The 21550-nt window shown below is 46.0% G+C and overlaps 1 protein-coding gene across 4 annotated transcripts in view; it reads left to right on the top strand.

The window, feature by feature from the left end:
* The first annotated feature begins 6179 nt into the window (after positions 1 to 6179).
* Positions 6180 to 21550, top strand: part of TMEM164 (transmembrane protein 164) — a 55421-nt gene continuing 40050 nt past the window's right edge. Inside the window, exons 1-2 of one of the 4 annotated variants that reach the window (XM_035113677.2) lie at positions 6180 to 6541; positions 7727 to 8308. In XM_035113677.2, the coding sequence (XP_034969568.1) occupies positions 7847 to 8308 (462 nt within the window). In that variant the 5' untranslated portion in view covers positions 6180 to 6541; positions 7727 to 7846. Of the gene's footprint in view, positions 7091 to 7726; positions 8309 to 21550 lie in introns of all 4 variants that reach the window. The other 3 variants (XM_035113676.2, XM_035113682.2, XM_035113678.2) reach the window with 3 other exon arrangements.

Below are 21550 nucleotides of genomic sequence, written 5' to 3'. Positions count from 1 at the left end.
GGTATCAGTGCAGATAAAGTTTGATCTGCACATATTTTTTCATAATAAACAAACCAGACAAATAAATCACTACTGAGGTACACCCACAATTGCAAGACCTGAGATTATGATGTTCTATCCCCAGCTGTTGCTATTAACTACAGTAAAAGGGGTCCAGGGAAGAAGGACTGACTGTTAAACCATTATGGGAATTGTAGCTCTGTGAGGGGAACAGGGGATCTCCTAACCACTCAACACCTCTAACAAACTCCAGTTCCCAGGATTCCACAGAATACCACTGTATTCTGCTCTGGTCAGACCTCACCTGGAGTACTGTGTCCAGTTCTGGGCACCACAGTTCAAGAAGGATACTGACAAGCTGGAACGTGTCCAGAGGAGGGCAACCAAAATGGTCAAAGGCCTGGAAACGATGCCTTATGAGGAATGGCTTAGGGAGCTGGGTATGTTTAGCCTGGAGAAGAGAAGGTTAAGGGGTGATATGATAGCCATGTTCAAATATATGAAAGGATGCCATATAGAGGAGGGAGAAAGGTTGTTTCCTGCTGCTTCAGAGAAGCGGACACGGAGCAATGGATTCAAACTACAAGAAAGAAGATTCCACCTAAAATTAGGAAGAACTTCCTGACAGTAAGAGTTGTTCGACAGTGGAATTTGCTGCCAAGGAGTGGGGTGGATTCTCCTTCTTTGGAGGTCTTTAAGTAGAGGCTTGACAGCCATCTGTCAGGAATGCTTTGATGGTGTTTCCTGCTTGGCAGGGGGTTGGAGTGGATGGTCCTTGTGGTCTCTTCCAACTCTATGATTCTATGATTCTTTGGGGGAAGCCATTGCTGTTCCTGATTTAAATGTAAGGTGCAGATGTGGCCTAAGATAGGTCTCCTGGCCCAGACAAGCATGCAGTCTGGTGCAAAGGAGATAACAGAGGAAAGAGAAGAACATGGAATCATCCTAGCAGGAGGCCTCTGTGTGCACAAACCACGATTACGTAGCTAATGTGTGGGTGTGTTCCTGTGACACAGCATTACTTGAAAAGTTTCATGTTTGAGAACAGACTTTAACAGTGACAGCTTTGCTGAAACCTTGATTGAGGGCATGTTGGTTGTAGTCCTTAGTTCCATTCAAGCTATACTTTTTCTGTTATACCACCTTCAGTATATTATTTAGATATTTTGAAAATTCTTATTCTTACATTTATATTCCACATCTTTCCATGATGGAACTCAAGGGCACAGACCATATTCAGGCCTGCTTAACCTCTGATTTGTAGGCCATCAGACCATGTATGGTCCCTGCAGTGCAGTGACATTCCTAAGCACAGTGTTGAAAAGGGTTTTACTTGGGGAGCCATCCTTATTTTGGCAGGATGATTCCATGACAAGTACTGTGTCACCTTTAGGCAATGCATGTGGACTTCCTCTAAAGTGTTCTAGCTGTATGAGGTGTTAGGGGAGGGGTAGTACCTCTGATAGGGGACATGTCTTGCTTATTTTGGGGTAGTTGGTCCATCTGTGGTCCCCACCCTGCACTCAGTTCTCAGCTATGGCTCCTAGAAGCTGTCAGCATGCAATAGCAGCCACACCTCAGCAAACAGCTTTAACGGGCCAGCTAAACCAGGTGAGGGTGGCTAATGGGTCTCAAACTCTTGGTTTTTTTGCATACGAAGACAGGCTCCGGCACATTGAGCGGGTGAGACCAATAGTGGGTTTCTGCACATGCTGTAGAGCAGTCGTGTCCAAACTTTTTTCAAAGAGGGCCAGATTTGATGAAGTGAAGGGCCGTGGGGGCCGACCAAAGTTGTTGACCTTTTTTAGGATTGAAGTTGTTCAGCTTTTTTATGATTTTACCCCAATGATTGAAGTTGTTGAGCTTTTATGATTTTGCCCCAGGAAATAAACTGCCCCAGGGGCCGAATTAAACCGGCCAGCGGGCCGAATTATGCCCCCGAAATGGACTTTGGACATGCCTGTTGTAGAGGGAATTGAGTTGCAGATGGGGCTCATCAACTTGGGAAGGTAGCCCATCTCTGCCCCTAAGCCTCTACTGCTCTGCAGGATATCTTTGGGAGAAGAAAAGGGTTAGGGTTATGGTGGTTGGATGGTGTCTTGTAGGCTTGTAGGCCTCTATCAAGCAACCCCTGCAGCCAAGCTGGTGCCAAATGTATTGCCCTGTTTTCCTCTGGACCACATTAGCAAGGCTGAAGGGTGTGTGTCTTGTCATCTAGATAGCCCAGCCCAGAACTTCCATATACCCTTCCTGGGCTTGTGCCCCAGAGAAGCCACTTAGGTGCTGCTAACACAGCAGTTTGACTTCACCCCTGGAGGTGCACTCCATTTTTTCCTCGAGACAGACAGATGCCAGCAGCAGCAGCAGCAGCAACAACAACAAGTGTGTCACCTTTAGGAAATGCCACTGGACTTACTCTAAAGCAGTGTTTCTCAACCTTTTTTGGGCCAACGCACACTTGTTCCGTGAAAAAAATCACGAGGCACACCAGCATTAAAAAAGTTTAAAAATTTAACTCTGTGCCGCCCTATATTATAATTATGACTGTAAGAAACACTTGCCAAATATTCTTTCCGGAGGGTTAGTGCTGTGTATTGGCGGCCTCCAGGCTCGTTTGCACTGAGTTTTGGGAAGGAGGAGGAGAAATATTGCTTTCCGGCGGGTCAGCACTGTGTATTGGTGGCCGCCAGGCTCGTTTGCACTGAGCTTTGGGAAAGAGGAGGAGAAATATTGCTTTCCGGCGGGTCAGCGGTGATTATTGGCGGCCGCCAGGCACGTGACAATGCAAATCGCCCTTCTCGTCGCCGCACGTCGCGGCACACCAGCCAGCGTCTCGCGGCACACTAGTGTGCCGCGGAACAGTGGTTGAGAAACGCTGCTCTAAAGCCTTCTGGGTTCAATGGATGATATTAAAATGAATGTGCCTACTTGCTCTTAATCGCCAATGGCACTGCCACCATTTTCAGAAAGCCAACAGGATGAAGAGAGGCCATCTGAGGTCAAATGAAAGGAAAAGTGAAGAGGTAAAGTGTCTCATATCCAGGGAATCTATTGCTTTCGGAGGTCTGTTCTGTTGTTAACACAAGATATGGATGTTTGCTCAGGTTCATAGGAAGGTTGCAGATTAACCAATGAGGAGAAAAGCTTTGCAAATAGGGAACAGCAACTTGGCTCTGAATGTAGCAGCAAGAGTCAGGAGCATTTTTGTTAAACTGCAAACAGTTCCACAAGTCTTTAAGAGTAACAATTCCTTAGCAGAGTACTGTGGCAAGAACACCAACCTTGAAAAATAAGCCCACAAAGATTAATACAGGTAGTCTGAAAGAAAAACTAACCTGCGAAAGAGTAATAGCAGTTGGTGCAATTAAATGGCAGGGTGGCCAATGCTAGTTAGAGCAAGAAGCAACAGTAGGCAGAGCCATCCATCTCTGGTTTTGCCCCCAGCCAGTTCTCCTTTGTTGCAAATACTCTAATAACAGTTATGCACTGTGGCTCTTCCTTAATTTCTGCTAGGATCCTACCCAACCTGAATGTTCTGGAGATCACCTTTGAGGAAGAAGCAAGGGGTTTTGCAAGGAACCCCATACAATTCAGAAATTGCAGGACTTCCAAAGGCAGCCTGAAGTGTCTCATGCATGTCTTCCCACCACAGCCCCCTTGATAATCTATTCCACTGCAACCCCAGCTGTGCCTTGATCCACATCTCTCCTCTTTGCCACCTTGACCTTAAGAATGATATGGTGGAAAATCTAGATTTGGGTGTAGGGGTGCCCATTTGGTTCTAAGAAGGCTGCAAGGGTGTACTTAGGTGAAGACTCAGGTGCAAATGTAGCTCAGTGACAGGGGCACTGGGGCAGCAATTCACTAGAGAAAGATACATGAAAATAGGGGCCATTCCTGGCGAAAAGTGATAGCTGGAACATGTGCCATCTTTTGTAATTAGCTGAAATAGCAGCCAGCCTTTCACTGTAGTACAAGACTGGACACACGGAACCTGCCTCAAGTGCTATTCATATCATCAGTGATATCTGACACTGCAAAGTCGCTCTGTTAGTGATAATACAATATTGTTTATCACTATGGATGTTTTCTCTGTGGATATCTTCTTTCTGAGCCTCCTAATGACCATTATACTGTATTAGGTTTCCAGTTATCTTGATGTCAAGTCTAAGCTCTTCTCCAAGAACTTTCCCCAGGATTTAAAGTACATTGTTAATGCAACTGTGCTAGGTTAGGTCCTGTGTGTTGGGGTGGGAAACCTCCGCTTGAAGATGGCTCACCAACCCTCCTATCTAGTCCTTGGAACTCTTCCTAGGCTGCAGGCCTCACTGGTGTCACTGGGATTTTCTGTAGCTGCTGGTTGTGTACATGCAGGGTAGGGAGATTTAAGCCATCCAGCCTCTACACCTCTTTTTTTTTTTTAAGATCTACAGGTACTGGCAAGTCTGTTACTTTTCCTTTCTACTATTGAGCTAAACTTTTAGAAGGGGGCTTAGCAGGCAAGCATGATTTGTGGCTAAATCTCGAAACTTTGGGGTTGAGATTACCACCTCCTACAGCAATAAAAGAAAAAAGCTGTTTGAGGCCCAGTGGGCTAGCTACCTGCCTGCATAAATAGTCCAGATCCTGTGCTCTTCTTCCTTAGAGGTCCTTATTCATATGCCTCACCCAAGGCAGGAGTGGAGAGTTGTAGGCACTCGTCTGTCACAGAGACAATGGAGTGTGTGCCTCCTGGAATGAAACCAAAACACTGCATGAGCAGCACCTAAGTGACCTCCCTGGGGTGCAAGCCTGGGCAGTGTGTATGGAGTTCCTGGGCTGCAGAGATTATGATGATTCCCCTCTCTGCCTTGCTGAAAGAAAGAAGGCTATCCCTCTCCCTGTTATGCTGGTAATTTAATTATTCATTCAAGACATTTATATACCACTTAGTCATCTGCATTTCTAAGCACTGTACATGCTAGGTTCCTATGTGCAGAGGGCTGATGTGATGAAATCCTAGGCTCCCTTGTGCCCTTGGCAAGGAGCTGTATCAGCACCCCCTCCCCCCGCATCCCTTGCACCATTGGCACACTGAGCCAGAGTGAACAGGTGCAATTTTTGCACACACATCCTGGACTGAGCCCTTGGTAGGGGGCAACCTGGACAACCCCTAGGTATGTGCCTGCTTTTCAACAAAACAAAACAACCCCCCCACCAACCCTGCAATTAGAAATCCAGCATGTTAGGTGGAAGGCTCGGCTAGAACCCTTTCCCATGAAATGCAGTTTCAGGGGAAGGGATCCTGTGGTCACCAGATGTCCTCGGGGCTTCAACTCCCACCACCAATCCAGCATCAGAAGTGATAGGAGTTGGAGCTTAGTAATATCTTGAGGGCCACCGGTTTGATGCTAGCTGTTTCTGGGGAGGTTTTTAGTTTTTTTCTTTTTAATAATAATAATTTATTTACACCCCGCCCATCTGGGCGGCTTCCAACAGAATATTAAAATACAATAATCTATTAAACATTAAAACCTTCCCTAAACAGGGCTGCCTTCAGATGTCTTCTAAAAGTCTGGCAGTTGTTTTTCTCTTTGACATCTGGTGGGAGGGCATTCCACAGGGCGGGTGCCACTACCGAAAAGGCCCTCTGTCTGGTTTCCTGTAATTTGGCTTCTCACGGCAAGGAAACCACTAGAAGGCCCTCGGCACTGGACCTCAGTGTCCGGGCAGAACGATAGGTGTGTGTGTGTGTGTGTGTGTGTTAGGGAAAAATCTGGACCCAGATTTTCCCCTAACAGGTGGAGACGCTCCTTCAGGTATACTGGACCGAGGCAAAAACACTTTGCAGAAAGCTAGAGGAACACTGAGGGTGCAGTCACCTACACACATTTACCTTTACCTTTAAGCCCCACTGAAGGCGGTGGAACATAACACACTCCAGAGGAACTGTTTGCGTTTGCGCTCGCAAGTGGCGAAGCGGGGAGGCAAAGACTGGGCAGAAACCGAGCCCGCGGAGCAAGCGCGGCAAAGCGCACCTCTCCGCCTTTTTTCCTTACGCTGTAGTGACGGGCTGACTGAGGCGACAAGTGGAAGCGAGGCGGAGAGAGAAGAAAAGGGGGCAGCAACAGCAGCGCGGAACCACAGGAGCCGCCTTCTAAGAGGCGGAGCGGGAAGACCCGCGCAACCAATCCGGGGTGCACCTTCCATTTTTTAGCCTTAGTCGAGCACGTCGGTGGGGTGATGCTGCTTCGCTGGCTGCTGTGGTGGGGGCGGCGTGGTGGTGGTGGTCTTCTCCTGGAAGAGGCGAGCAGAGAGTAGCAGCAGCAGCAGCGTCCAGAACGCAGATTGCGCCCCAGCTGCGTTTCGGGCTACACCTGAGGAAGTGGAGGCGATAAGCGCTGGCCGCCACCTCTGCTGCCGCTGCGCCTCCTCCTCCGGTCTGTAACCCAGAGCCGGGCTGTTGGGCTTCCAAATGTAGCGCCTGCCCCGGCAAGAGCTGAGGGAGGGCCTGCAGTACCTCCACGACCCGCCCCCTCCCTCGCTCCCGCCTTCCTTTGAGGTACTAAAGGGAGGGAAGTCTCGCTGGAGGAGACAGAGGACCAGAAAGCGCAGCTTTTTTTCCCCGGGGAGGGGAGATTATAGCTAGCCCCTTCCAGAGAGAGAAAGAGTTGCGGGGGGACTTCCATGGAAGGTAGGGGCGCGCGTGCGAGAGAGAATGGTGTCGCGAGGAAGTGGGGGAAGGCGGAGCGTGGCGCCAGTGAGGGGGAGGGAAATAAATGGACTAGATGACCCTCGGGGTCCCTTCCAACTCTTCAATAAATTAATTGCTCCTCTCTTGCTCCCCCCTCCCTCTCTTCGCCCCCTTTCCGCTTCCCTCCTCTTTCGCGGGAATTTGGTGAAAGTGGTGATTAAGCGAGCAGGCCTACCTTCAAGGGTTGTGGTTGCTGACGATCCCGTTCGGCGACCACATCCCGTCGGCGAAGCGCCTTTTTCTTTTTTTGCGTGGGGAGCTTAGCCGGGTTGGGGGGATAAAGGAGCCCTGCCTAGTTAAAGAGGTTAAAAAAACCCCAAAAACCTGCCGTGGCTCTTTAAAAAAAGAAAAAAGAAGGTAATGTTGCCTCTGTTTACTTTTAGTTTCTGTAGCCTTTTGTTGCCTCTGTCCGCAAATTTACTGTGAAGGATGTTGTTTTATTGCATTGTTTTGTGCATTGTCGTGCCTGTTGTAGCAGATACACCCTGGATTCCATTGGATGATGTGGCTGTGAAATATTTCAAATAGAGAAATAGGAGTCGGAGAGAGAGGGAGTATTAATATATATATCCTTCAAAGCTGTTTTTGTGTGGTTATTTTGTATTGTTATATACCCAGGTAGTACCAGCCATGCTGCTTTAGAAACCTGGGCAACCAGACACAATGTAACTGGCACACTGTGTGTTTGTTTATACGTGGTGTGTGTTTGTACACAGTGTGCCGGTTACATAGTGCCTGGGCTTTTCAGGCAGGTTTTTCAACCTGGTGGCCTCCAGAGGCCTTGCCGGCTGGGGCTGGGAATTGTAGGTCAAAACATCTGGATTGTGACAGGTTGCCAAAGTTCTTTTAGGGTCATAAAGCAACAGTTTGCTGACTGGCCTTCTGCTGGAAGAGAGAGCAGAGAACTTGGTTCTGTTATCTGTCCTTTCTTTATCCTGTTTTCTGGTTTGAAAATTACGGTAAGTTGTTTTTCATTTCCTATCCTCCCTGCAGGTTTGTTTAGCTTCTTACCTGAGCGCCTAGAGTGAGAGCTGAGGATCACCTGCCTAGTTCCTTTCTGTGTCTCACAAGTGGAAGGGAGAGGACTTGCTGATAAGGACTCTTCTCTGTTTCATGTTTCGTCACCCAAACAGCATATTGGCTTTGATCTCATCAAGCTCCCACCTACTCCAGGACGGCCAAGCAGAAGAGGAACAGAAGGGGTTTGCCATGAGTCGTTACAGCTTCTCCAATCTTCTGGACTGGATGTACGGTGGGGTGGACCCAAGCTTTGAAGGCAATGGGGGTCCTGAGTGTGCTGCCTTCCTCCCCTGGCAACAGCGCCTGGTCGAGACCCTGGTCTTCTTATGTGTGGGAGTTCTGGAGGTGGTGGTGTCCCTACAGAAGATCAGGCGGACCCATTCCAAGGAGGTGGGGGACCTGCTTGCTCAGTCTCGGAGGAAAGAGGAGAGCATAGGGAAGAACCTGTTGCTGGTGTTCTTCTGCCTCACCTTTGGATTGGAAGTGGGATTCAAGTTTGCTTCCAGGACAGTCATCTACTTGCTGAATCCCTGCCATGTAGTTACGATGATGCAGGTGAGGAATACCATTGCAAAAAAAAGGCCTTTGGACCCCTTTTGTTTAGCAACACTGGAAACAGAATTTTTAGAAATATCTCCCCCCCCCCCCCAGGGATAGGAGTAGATGGTATAACCATAATAGCATAATAGGCATTCATTCCAGTTATGGAGATCATAGGAGCCAACTCCTAGGGGCCAAGGTCCCTTCAGCCCCCTCCTAAAATATTTGAGGCCCCCACCCCCCAAGTTAATGGGCATTAGCATCCAAATGGTGTGTGTGTGTTGTGAATGATTGTGTGGCGCAGGGCTTATCTGCCCCTCCCAATATTTTATTCAAGTTGGCACCCCTGATTGGATAAGGTTTCATTTCCTTTGAAATTATCCTGCTTAGCAGTGTTGTATTCTCTAGGATCAGAGTCTGTATGCCAGCTCTGAATAACAGATGCTGAATGTGACCAGGAGGAAAGCATCATTGCACTCGTTTTGCTATTTGGCTTCTTGTAACTACCCTGTTTCCCCTTTTTTAATACGTAGTCATAAAGTAAGCCATGGCAGGGTTTTTAAGTATTTGAGAAATATAAGACATACCCCGAAAATAAGCCATACTTCCGCGCCGCGGAAACCAACCTCCACAGGCACCTCCACTCACAGAGTCACTCCATGCAGCCAGCACTGCAGGAGCACGATCAGCTATGATGAGGCGCTCCAAGAGCTCCGCTTAACAGCTGATCGCGCTCCCGCCTTGCTGGCTGCATCCCCGCGCTCTGCCTTCTCGTCCACCGCCATCCCTGCCACTTCCGTGCTTGCCGCCACTGCTGGGCTCACTGCATCTTCCTTGCCTGGCCCGGCCAAGGAGCTTGGAGCGCCCTGCAGCGGCGGGCGGAGCGCATGAGCCAGCGGCCTCTGCCTGGCCTGGCCAAAGACGCCTGCCACCCCGCCACCCGGAACTGGGGGCTGCTGCAGCGCCGAGCACTCAAGACAGCCCAGCAGCGCCCTGAGCCAGCGCCCTGAACCGTAAAAACCGTACCGGTAATAAAAAAATAAGACATCCCACCGAAAGTAAGCCACCCTGTGTTTTTTGAGGGGGGAAAAGTTATAAGACGGTGTCTTAAAAAGGGGGAAACACGGTATCTAGTTAAGCACTCTGGGAAACGGAATGCTGATCCATATATATATATATATATAGAGAGAGAGAGAGAGAGAGAGAGAGAGAGAGAGACCTCCCTTCAGCAAAGCTTCTAGGGTACTTTACGAAAAAAGAGAGCACCAAGATAAAATAAATAGCTAATGTAATAAATAGCGGCATGCAATAAGATTGTATTCAAAAGCCTGGCAGAGCCGTATTTGTTATCCCAAAGATGAGACTGGCACCATGGGGGCTTTCCTGGGCAGGGAAATACTTGGTTCTGAACATGCAGAAGCTTAGATATTTCCATGGGGGGAAAGAATTGGGAATGGTTGACTTCTAGCTAAATTAATACCCTACGAATGGAATGTGAGGTGGGCATTTCTGGGCTAGGCTGTGTGGTGAAGTGCTTATGTTACTAGTTTATGGGTCCTACTAATTACGATTCTAATTGCATCAGTGGGACTATCGCCAAACTCCTGATAAGCAAATAAAGATTGAGTTGCTGCCAACCACAGCTGCTTACTGAGCCTAAAGTAGCCAAGAAAAACATAGCTTCTGCCTTTACTACACAGGGAACTGCCCCCACATTTTAAAGAGGGCCTGTTGTGATACTGTATCTTGGACTAAATGATCTATGTTGACAACACTGAAATCAGACAAGTTAGTTTTTACAGAGGAACAGTGTGTGGGAGCAGCTTTAAGGCAGCAGCGTCCTTTTCAGCTGTGTATGTGTTGGGGGCGGGGTATGCAACTTCTTTTCCTTTATATTTTATTAGTAGCTGTTTCATTCAGCTCTCTGCTTCTGATTTCCAGGCAGGAATCTTTGAAACAAGAGCGGTAGCAAAATACTTTCAATCAGGGCCAGCCAAAGTTCACACTGTGGTAATTGAGCTTTTGAGATACGTAGACACACTTCCTCGTGCTGGATGTTTAAAAGCAAATGGAACAGGATGCGGGGGAGAGAGAAATATGGGTAAAAAGAGGGCATGATGTAAAACACTCTCTACAGTTTGTTTCAGTCTTAAGTTGGTGATTAAAGGAACTGATTAATGAGTTTGGAATTGTGCCTTAATGCAAAAGACATTTGGTTACAAAGATGATGCAAGGACAGAGAAGGAAACACTTAGGTTGTATCTAACTGAGTTCTGCTCTGAGTAGAACCATTGAACTTAATGGACCTAAGTTAGTCATGACCATTATTTTCAATGGGTCTACTTTGAGTATGATTTACACTGGATACAAACCATTTAGTTTTGCATTTGGAAATATGAAAACCAGCAGTTATGGGTCTATAAGCAACTATATATGTTGTGACTGCTGTTTCAGTCGGGTTGAAGTGATAAGTATAAATACCATAGATTTAATGTAGGCTTGTCAATATCCATTTGCCTTCACTGGGTAAGATTTGCGTTCAGGTAACAATGCTGGGGAATTACAGATTTAAATACTTGGCTGTCTTTTTCTCTGTTGCTTTGTGTATTACATATGTGTTTATATGTGCTGGTGGCCTAATAACTGTGGACCTATTTGTAATGCTGAGTACAAAAAATAACAATGCAATCCTTTGCATGTCTGCTTAGTTTAGAAGCAAGCCACACTAGGTTCAGTGGGGCTTACTCCCAGCTAAGTGTGCTTAGGACAGTTGCTGTCTCTATATGACAGTATGTTGAATAGACACTGTCACTTTAATCCATAATTTTTATGGGGTCCTGCATGATCTGGAAATCCAATCCTTGCCTAGTCATTGGCCTGGATAATTAAGTTGTATCGTTTGGTTGCATACTTTGGACCAGGCGTTAGCAAACTTTCCACTGTCCCTCAGACCTTGTGGGGGGGCCTGACTTTTTTGAAGAAAAAAAACATGAACGAATTCCTATGCCCCACAAATAACCCAGAGATGCATTTTAACTAAAAGGACACATTCTACTCATGTAAAAACACCAGGCAGGCCCCACAAATAACCCAGAGATGCATTTTAAAGGACACATTCTACTCATGTAAAAACATGCTGATTCCCGGACCGTCAGTGGGCCAGATTTAGAAGGTGATTGGGCCGCATCTGGCCCCCGGGCCTTAGTTGGGAACCGCTGCTTTGGACTGAAACAAATTTCAGTGGAAAAGGTTTCTGCAGAGCCCTTCCCAGACTCTTGTCCAGGGATAGCAAATGTACTGCCCTCCAAATATTGTGTACTACTGTCATCCCCAGTCATCATGGGCAATGGTCAAGGATGATGGGAACTCACAGCATGGGAACTCTGAAGGCAGCATGTGGGCTATTCCTGTTCTTGCCCATGCACCTACTGTGGCAAAAGATGTCATATGCATGTAAGCTAAAGTGGATGCATCATTTGCAATAGGGACGCGGGTGGCCCTGCGGGTTAAACCACTGTGCCGGTTGGGTTTGCCGATCGGAAGGTTGGCGGTTTGAAACCCCGTGATGGGGTGAGCTCCCATTGTTCGGTCCCAGCTCCTGCCAATCTAGCAGTTTGAAAGCATGTCAAAGTGCAAGTAGATAAATAGGTGCTGCTCTGGCAGGAAGGTAAATGGCGTTTTCATGCGCTGCTCTGGTTTGCCAGAAGCGGCTTAGTCATGCTGGCCACATGACCTGGAAAAACTTGGCCTGTAAAGCAAGATGAGAGCTGCAACCCCAGAGTCGTTCGCGACTGGACTTAACTGTCAGGGGTCCTTTATCTTTACCTTTACCCCATTAGGCGGAGCCTTTGCAGTGCATTTCTAGCAGCAAAGGTAAGGGAGGTATCCACTTAAGATGTCATCCCAAGTCTCCTGGGGGGGAAGAAAGCGATTTTACTGTACTCATCCTTATTCAGGGTTGTAGCATCATTTCAAACATTGCAAGGAGTTATTAGCATTCTAGTTACATGTGGCTCATTCATTGCCAGAAAGAAGCTGTGAAATGGATGGATTTGTCTTTTTTACCTAAAAGTTTGAATCCTCACATAAAGAGTGACATAAAGCAGCTTCCATCACCAAATAAAACAAGTAATCAAAAAGTTTGATTACATAAATAAATAAAACAACCACGCTAAAACCAGCAGAAAAAATACAGCACAAAAAAGCAAAGAAGGGCAGATAATGGGAAGAAAAAGTCAATAGGAGTTGGCTGAAGCAAACATGAACAAAAAAGCAGAACAAAACCAAAAGGCCCAAACCAAAATCAGATACAAGTTCAGTTTAATCCAAAACCTCTCTGAAAAACCCAAGATTTAGTTTGGCACCTACTTACTTCTGATAGACATGTGCCAAACTTTATTTAGCAGAGGTGCCTGGAACAAGAACATTAGAAGCTGCTATCCAGGATTTCAAATTAGGCTTTCTCCCAACTCTGCCTGGAGATGCCGAGGGATGCCGAGGCTTTACCACTGAGCTGTAGTCCTTCCTCAAACATAGAAAGCTGCCTTTTACTGTGTTAGACCACTGATCCATGCAGCCCAGCCTACATTGCTCTCAGTGTTTGAAGCTCCCATTGTTCTAGGTGTGTTTTGCGACAGGGAATTTCATTAGTGCAAGCAGTTTCTGAGCTCTGGGTGCAGTACTGCACCTAAGATTTCAGATTAAAACTGCAGAGTGGAAGGAAAGGAGGACTTTTTCCTGCCTCCCTATTTCCAGCTTTTCTCTGAAGACTGGAGAAGACACCCTTTTAAGAATATTGGGGGGGTGGGTGGGTAGGCAGGGGAAAAATGTGAACTCTACTGACACTGCTCCACTTTTTCTCTAGTTGTTTTGCCAGGCTGTCAAACATGGTAAAGGTAAAGGGGCCCCTGACCATCAGGTCCATTCGTGTCCGACTCTGCGGTTGTGGTGCTCATCTCGCTCTATAGGCCGAGGGAGCCAGCGTTTGTCCGCAGACAGCTTCTGGGTCATGTGGCCAGCATGACAAATCTGTTTCTGGTGAACCAGAGCAGCGCATGGAAACGCCGTTTACCTTCCCACCAGAGCGGTCCCTATTTATCTACTTGCACTTTGATGTGCTTTTGAACTGCTAGGTGGGCAGGAGCTGGGACCGAGCAACGGGAGGTCACCCCATTGCAGGGATTCGAACCGCCAACCTTCTGATCAGCAAGCCCTAGACTCTGTGGTTTAACCCACAGCGCCACCTGGGTCCCTGTCAAACATGTTATTGAACTGTAAATAATGCTTCTTGGTTGCCTGGATGGAGAGATGAACATGTACAGACAGAGAGAGTCACAAGATTCCTGCATTGCAGAGGTTAAAGTAGATGACCCTCGTGGTCCCTTTCAGCTCTGTGATTCCATGATCCATTTACCTACCCAACACAGGCATGTGAACCATGGAAGGTTTCTCACCAGGGAATCTGGCTCTCAGGCCGAGGAATTTTCTTCACTCTTGATTTAATGTCCAGGAATGAGTTGTCTAGGTAACCAAACAAGTAGTAAATGACTCTAAGGACCAGCCAGTGATGCTGTTGGAAGGACAGAAGCAATTGTGTGACTGTCCTTGGGAGTCAGGAAGATACAGATATTAATATTTTACATTTAATTTCTGGGTTGTCAACCACATGGGGAGAACGGAAGCAGAACAACAACAAAAGGCAAGGCTTTGCATATAGCATAAGCCTATGGATAGCTATCAGGTTTAAATCAATATGGCACAGACCAGGTGTGGTGAACCTCTGACAGCCAGATTTAATTCCCTCTGAAGGGAAAGGGCTTTTGGTTTTCTTCAAAGTGTGCAGTTGCAGCTGCTTCCTCTGCAAGAAGATAAAGTCTCAGCAGGCTTGTGTTCCCTGGAAATATAGAAGAAGCAGCCCATGCAGTTTGCTGCTATTGTTGCTCTTGCAACACAAGTTGAAATCAGAGGTTTTAAATAGTTGCGAAGCTCAGGTTTGCATTAGTGTTGCGTTTTCTGGGATTACTGAGGATTTTGCCTTTTCCACATTTTGGACAGATAAAGGGCATACATTCACAAATTTTGTGAAAGGGAAAGGTCTTTGAAGAAAATATAAAAGGGAAACTTGAACAACATTAAAATTAGAATTAAGAATTGGAATCAGTAATATTAATACAGATATTAAGAAGAATTGGAATTAGGATTAAGAATATGGTTCTGTTTTCATGGAAAATGGCTTTCTCTCTTTCTGTGTGTGTGATATGGTGTGTGAAAGGTGTGTGATTATAGCCCCTCTCACACATGGACTATAGTCTCTGGCAGCTTTCCTGTGGGCTAATTCAGTTTTCAGGCCCAAAACGATGGTCACAGATCTTCAAATATTTGAGCCCAAGTCATTCAGCCTGCTGTAAGTCACCATCCTGAATTGGGCCTGGAAGAATATAGGTAGGCAGTGCAAATGATAAATGTCCTAGCTTTAGGTGGTTAAATAATGGGTGGCCTTTTAAACTGTGGGTGTGTGGGTGGGTTTATTGTTTTTATTTGTTACTATGGTATATATTTTTGTGTTTTTATATTGTAAACCACCCTGTGATCCTTTGATGAAGGGCTGTATAGAAATAACAACAACAACAACAACAACAACAACAACAATAAATACTAATAATAATTAATAAATAGAATTGGAGTAATATGCTCCCACCTTGACGTAACACTCAGCACCCAAATGGCTGGAGGTTTGTCACTTCTAGCATACAAACCTAACCTTTTCCTTTTTGATCCTTTTTTCCTTTTGAAAAGGTTACATTTCCCACACTCCACTTAGCAAACAGAAATTATTTGCTCGGTGGATTGGCCCGAAATACTGCTCTCCTGAAGGCTGTTTAGTGAATTCTACTGTAGACATGTCACTGTCTACAGTAGAATTCACATTTAGTTAACTACTTTTAAAAAACCCAGAAGGTACTTAGGTACTTAGCAGTTGGACAAAAATTCCTTTGTCTAATAATGTTTCTTTACCAAGGTTTGGGTTGGTGGAATAACAGCTCCTTGAATTAGGGGTAAGGTTTTGTAGATTCCAGTTCATTGTAATTGTCTGTCATAACTGTGTTAATTGTGGTTCTATCAACTTCAAAAACTGGAGCATTAAATTTGTAACAATTTGTACTTTTTAACATTTTTTTGAGCTACTCAATGGCCTGGTTTATTATGATTAAGCCATGATTTGTTTAGCCAAATGAGATCCAGGGCTGTCTTTCCCATAGGCTCTAGGGGTGTGGGGCACCCTGGCACCGGGCTCTCAGGGGCGCCAGGCCTCGAATCTGGGGCCCGAGAGTCCGGGGAACAGCCTGCCCATTGGTCGGAGCATCGCGGAGGGCTCTTCTGCTGTGGGCAGCTCTGCACCGTGAGTTTGGGGGCGACTGAGCCAGCAAGATGCTGAGGCGGCTGGCCGGCTCCGCCATCCTGCGCGGCTGGGACTAGGCAACCTGGGGGGGGGGCACCCGGTGGATATTTGCGCCCTGGCACCGCATATGCTTAAGACAGCCCTGGTGAGAACCCATAGTTTTTGCTGGATTGTGAACTATGGGTTTTTAAAATGATGGTGTTTTATTTGAATGTCGCAAGCTTGCTTAATCATAGTTTGTTTGATTTCTCTACCCTTGATGCTTGCTTAAGCTACAAAGTAATGAGAGCAGCTGGAAAACACGCCAAATTTTGGAGGAACAACTTCTAGCTTGTTTACTCATCATTTGTTGAACATTTGTTGATTGGTTGGTTGGTTGGTTGATTGATTCAATTTATATACTTCCCCTCCTTTTGAAGGAGCCCGTGGTTGCAGACACAGCAAAGATAAAATATAAAAAAGAACAATAACAACAACAACTAAGACTGTTTCTAACACCCCTCCTCTCAACAGTTAAAAGAAATTTCGATCAGTGATCTGAGGTGTGCCAGGAACAGTGTCTTTTAGCAATCAAATGCCTAGGTAAAGAGAAGTGTTTTCTAATTCCTCCTGAAAGTCAGTGATGCAGGGGACAGATACACCTTATTAGGGAAGGCATTCAAAAAATGAGGGACTACCACTGAAAAGGCCCTGGCCAGGTCATTGCCAACCGGGCTGCCACCACCACCACCATGGTCAATGGTGTCAAAAGTGATAGTATGCTTTAGTATTCTAACATGTTTTAAATCATTTTTCTTGATTTTACTGTTTTATCTTTTGTAAACTGCTTTGAGGTTGTTGGGTTTGTTTTGTTTTTTACAATGAAGTGGTGTATAAATTTTTATGAAATAAATAAATAAAAGCCACTGAAAGGTAAAGAACCATCAGGGTCATACTCCCCCTCTCTTGATAGCAGTCATCAGTCAGGGTAATTAAGGGTGTTGTGCTTCTAAAACTTGGTGTGAAACCAGACTGGAATGATCTGGAGAATCTGCTTCTTGCAAGCATCCCAGAAACTGGCTAGGCACCACCCTCACAATCACCTTGCCTAGGGAGGGAATATTAGAGACTGGTTGGTAGTGCCATCTAGAATCTCTGGTTTTCACATCATCACCTGTTTCAGGGGAGTGGCCGCAACTCCCTCCTGTGGTATGGCATTGATCTGAACTCATCCAGTCATTCCTGTTCAGTGATATGTTGCCATACATGAAGGGATCAACAGGGCACACCACTGCAAGTGTCCTATCAACATTCCTGGACTGCGGCAACTGAAATTGATATTGCAAGCTGTAATTGGGCAGGGTAGCAGGGAACTCCAACATGCCTTAACCAATTGCGGCATGGAGCTGAGTAGTTTCCCCCTCAACATGATTTGCAAAGCTGTCGGAGCATGCTCCTGAGTGGTCCGTTTCTAAGTGATGCCACACTAGTCTGGACTGGTTTAATATCATGCTCTAGACTATTGCTTGCTGTGGAGCAAGGCTGCAAGTGGAGAGTTGAAAAATCACGCAAGGCTCAATTGCGTTGGTAAACAATATTTTCCAGCATGTTGTGCCTTCCTAATAACACCTGCCCTTTTCATTTTCATGGCTGTTTTATCAGACTTCATGAACTAGAGTTGCACTTAGAACAGATACGTTTTTAAAAGGAGTGATGTGCATCTAGTAGCTCATGCTTTTCACTAAACTTGACCTTGGCTGTAGCCAGGATTTATGTTGAGGGAGGGGGCAGACTTTTAGCTAGTGGGGACAGAACCTCAGTTAAGTATTTTTTCCATTGATTTACTTGATTTGGGGAGAAACTCCCCCCTGCACCTCCTTGGCTATGCCCATGAACCTAACTTATTTTTTGTTTTTGTTTCTAGTGGTCTTTCTTTCTACCATTTCTCCCCAAGACTTTCCTTGCACTGATTTTGTGTTCATCCATTAGCTCTTAATTTACTGTAAGCTGAATGGTGTTTCCATTGTAGTGATGATGTTCCCAAGACTTGTTTGCTCTGAAAGAGTTCTGTGGAGTGGAGTAGAGTATCTACTGAATGCACTATTTAGATAAAAAGCAGGTTCTACAAAAAGCATAACCCAAATGCAGCCAGCTTGTCTAGATAACACTTGCAATTAGGCTTATGGGTGTCTTTGAAAGGTTTAGTGAGTGAACTGGGTATGATCTTCCTTGATCTGGTATTCTTAGCATTGGTTAATGCCTGAACCTTGAATAATGCACAGGAAATTCTGGTTTTGTGAGAGCAATTTTTTTGTTGCAAAATCAATTTGGCTTTGCTTGCGACACTGAATTTTCTCAGTTAAGGAAACTCTGCTGAGCTTGTTGCCTCTCTTATTGGCAGATGACTGTGTGCTCCTCTTTTTCCTTGGCAGGGAAACCAGGAGGGTCATTTCTATTCTTCTGCAGTTTCTCTCTGAAAAATGGTTGAAGACCTATTTGGCAAAACGGTGCTGAAGCTGCCATCTCCATGCACATGTCCTCTGTGTACCAGGAGTGAGAGGATCAGGGAAACTATCATACCTTTCTAGATGGTGGAAAAGCATAGTGAGGCTGTGACCAGCACACTGGAGGTCTGAAGGTGTTTATAGAGATAGGATGATGTGATTTGGGGGTGGTGTTGACTGCTGGTGCCTAGCCTTTATCACAGAGGTGGGTGGCTCTCTTAAATAGACAGATGGAGACTGGTTTTCCAAGGATTCCACGCCTTTCTAGGGTGGTGACAAGTATTGCCATCAGTGAAGGCTGCCGTCTTCTTGGAGGATGACCCGAAGGTACATAGTTACAGCAATCTTGATGAAGGTAAACAGATCTAGGTCCAATAATTGCCTGGGAGGAGGGCTGCATGGCATCCCCTTGTGTGCTGCTTTGACATCCATCATGGAACAAAAGCAGAATATAAGGCTACATTCACACCATAAATTTCAAGTGCTTTTTGTTGTTTAGTCGTTTAGTCGTGTCTGACTCTTCGTGACCCCATGGACCATAGCACGCCAGGTACTCCTGTCTTGCACTGCCTCCCGCAGTTTGGTCAAACTCATGTTCGTAGCTTCGAGAACACTGTCCAACCATCTCGTCCTCTGTCATCCCCTTCTCCTAGTGCCCTCAATCTTTCCCAACATCAGGGTCTTTTCCAGGGAGTCTTCTCTTCTCATGAGGTGGCCAAAGTATTGGAGCCTCAGCTTCACGATCTGTCCTTCCAGTGAGCACTCAGGGCTGATTTCCTTCAGAATGGATAGGTTTGATCTTCTTGCAGTTCATGGGACTCTCAAGAGTCTCCTCCAGCACCATAATTCAAAAGCACCAATTCTTCAGCGATCAGCCTTCTTTATGGTCCAGCTCTCACTTCCATACATCACTACTGGGAAAACCATAGCTTTAACTATACGGACCTTTGTCGGCAAGGTGATGTCTCTGCTTTTTAAGATGCTGTCTAGGTTTGTCATTGCTTTTCTCCCAAGAAGCAGGCGTCTTTTAATTTCGTGACTGCTGTCACCATCTGCAGTGATCAAGGAGCCCAAGAAAGTAAAATCTCTCACTGCCTTCATTTCTTCCCCTTCTATTTGCCAGGAGGTGATGGGACCAGTGGCCATGATCTTGGTTTTTTTGATGTTGAGCTTCAGACCATATTTTGTGCTCTCCTCTTTCACCCTCATTAAAAGGTTCTTTAATTCCTCCTCACTTTCTGCCATCAAGGTTGTGTCATCTGCATATCTGAGGTTGTTGATATTTCTTCCAGCAATCTTAATTCCGTTTTGGGATTCATCTAGTCCAGCCTTTCGCATGATGAATTCTGCATATAAGTTAAATAAGCAGGGAGGCAATATACAACCTTGTCGTACTCCTTTCCCAATTTTGAACCAATCAGTTGTTCCATATCCAGTTCTAACTGTAGCTTCTTGTCCCACATAGAGATTTCTCAGGAGACAGATGAGGTGTTCAGGCATGCCCATTTCTTTAAGAACTTGCCATAGTTTGCTGTGGTCGACACAGTCAAAGGCTTTTGCATAGTCAATGAAGCAGAAGTAGACGTTTTTCTGGAACTCTCTAGCTTTCTCCATAATCCAGCGCATGTTTACTATTTGGTCTCTGGTTCCTCTGCCCCTTCGAAATCCAGCTTGCACTTCTGGGAGTTCTCGGTCCACATACTGCCTAAGCCTGCCTTGTAGAATTTTAAGCATAACCTTGCTAGCGTGTGAAATGAGCGCAATTGTGCGGTAGTTGGAGCATTCTTTGGCACTGCCCTTCTTTGGAATTGGGATGTAGACTGATCTTCTCCAATCCTCTGGCCATTGCTGAGTTTTCCAAACTTGCTGGCATATTGGGTGTAGCACCTTAACAGCATCATCTTTTAAAATTTTAAATAGTTCAGCTGGAATATCATCACTTCCACTGGCCTTGTTATTAGCAGTGCTTTCTAAGGCCCATTTGACTTCACTCTCCAGGATGTCTGGCTCAAGGTCAGCAACCACACTACCTGGGGTGTACGAGACCTCCATATCTTTCTGGTATAATTCCTCTGTGTATTCTTGCCACCTCTTCTTGATGTCTTCTGCTTCTGTTAGGTCCTTACCACTTTTGTCCTTTATTATGGTAATCTTTGTACGAAATGTTCCTTTCATATCTCCAATTTTCTTGATCAGATCTCTGGTTTCCCCCGTTCTATTGTTATCCTCTATTTCTTTTTCACGTTTAGTCAAAACTCTCCACTATGACCTGTCCATCTTGGGTGGCCCTGCATGGCATAGCTCATAGCTTCTCTGAGTTATTCAAGCCCCTTCGCCACGACAAGTCATTGATCCATGAAGGGGTTCAAGTGCTATGATACCACTTTAAACAGTCTAGGTTCCCTTTAAACAGTCTATGGGGGCTGTAGTTTGTGAAGGGTGCTAGGAGTTGTTAGGAGACCCCCATTCCCCTCCACAGAGCTACAATTCCTAGAGTTCCCTGGGCGAAAGGGATTAATTATTAAACTTCTCTGGGAACTACTCTCAGCACCAAAAACTATAGCTTCCACAGTTCTTTGGAGGAAGCCATGGTTATTTTAAAGTGGTATCAGAGTGCTTTAAATACATGGTGCCAATGTGGCCTTAGTGTAATAAACAGTTGCAGTGATCATGGATAAGATCTTGGCCAATCCTGGATGCCACTGAGTTGTTGGACCCCTTCCAATCTTGCTTGCAATCAGTGCCAAGCACAGTTGTAGCCATGATGTTGTTTGATGAGGAAGGGACATTGGATAACATCCAAGGTTACTCATACTGAGTGCAGGCCAGGCATCCCCAAACTGCGGCCTTCCAGATGTTTTGGCCTACAACTCCCATGATCCCTAGCTAACAGGACCAGTGGTTGGGGAAGGTGGGAATTGTGGTCCAAAACATCTGGAGGGCCGAAGTTTGGGGATGCCTGGTGTAGGCCCACCAAAGTCAAAAGGACATGAACTTGCTATCAAAACAAATACTCAAGAAAACAGTATCTGTATAAAGGTAAGCACAGGTAACGTGTTCTTCTAAGTCAGGGTGGTCCAACTTTTCATACCAAGTGGGCCATGAGAGCACTTGGACAATATGGAACCTGCGGGCCTCACACTGCCTTGGCGTATGGGAGGGGAGAGCAAGGCCCAAATTTAACACCTCCCCAGCTCTAAAACCAGCTAAGGTTTTAGGAAAGAGTCATATGGCTCTTGCAGGGTCCTAGAGCCCCCCTTCCCAAAGCTGGAAAAGTGCTAACTGTGCTTTGGGAAGAAGGCGGGAGGCCTCTAGGACCTAGAGCGGCCAAAAAGACCTCAGGGCTGTTGGGCTGCCCTCTTCTAAGTGGTTGTT

Source organism: Zootoca vivipara, chromosome Z (assembly GCF_963506605.1).
Source record: "Zootoca vivipara chromosome Z, rZooViv1.1, whole genome shotgun sequence".
Taxonomy (NCBI): Eukaryota; Metazoa; Chordata; class Lepidosauria; order Squamata; family Lacertidae; genus Zootoca; species Zootoca vivipara.
The sequence above is the reverse complement of the archived record's forward strand: the minus strand, read 5'-3'. Positions and strand labels throughout refer to the sequence as shown.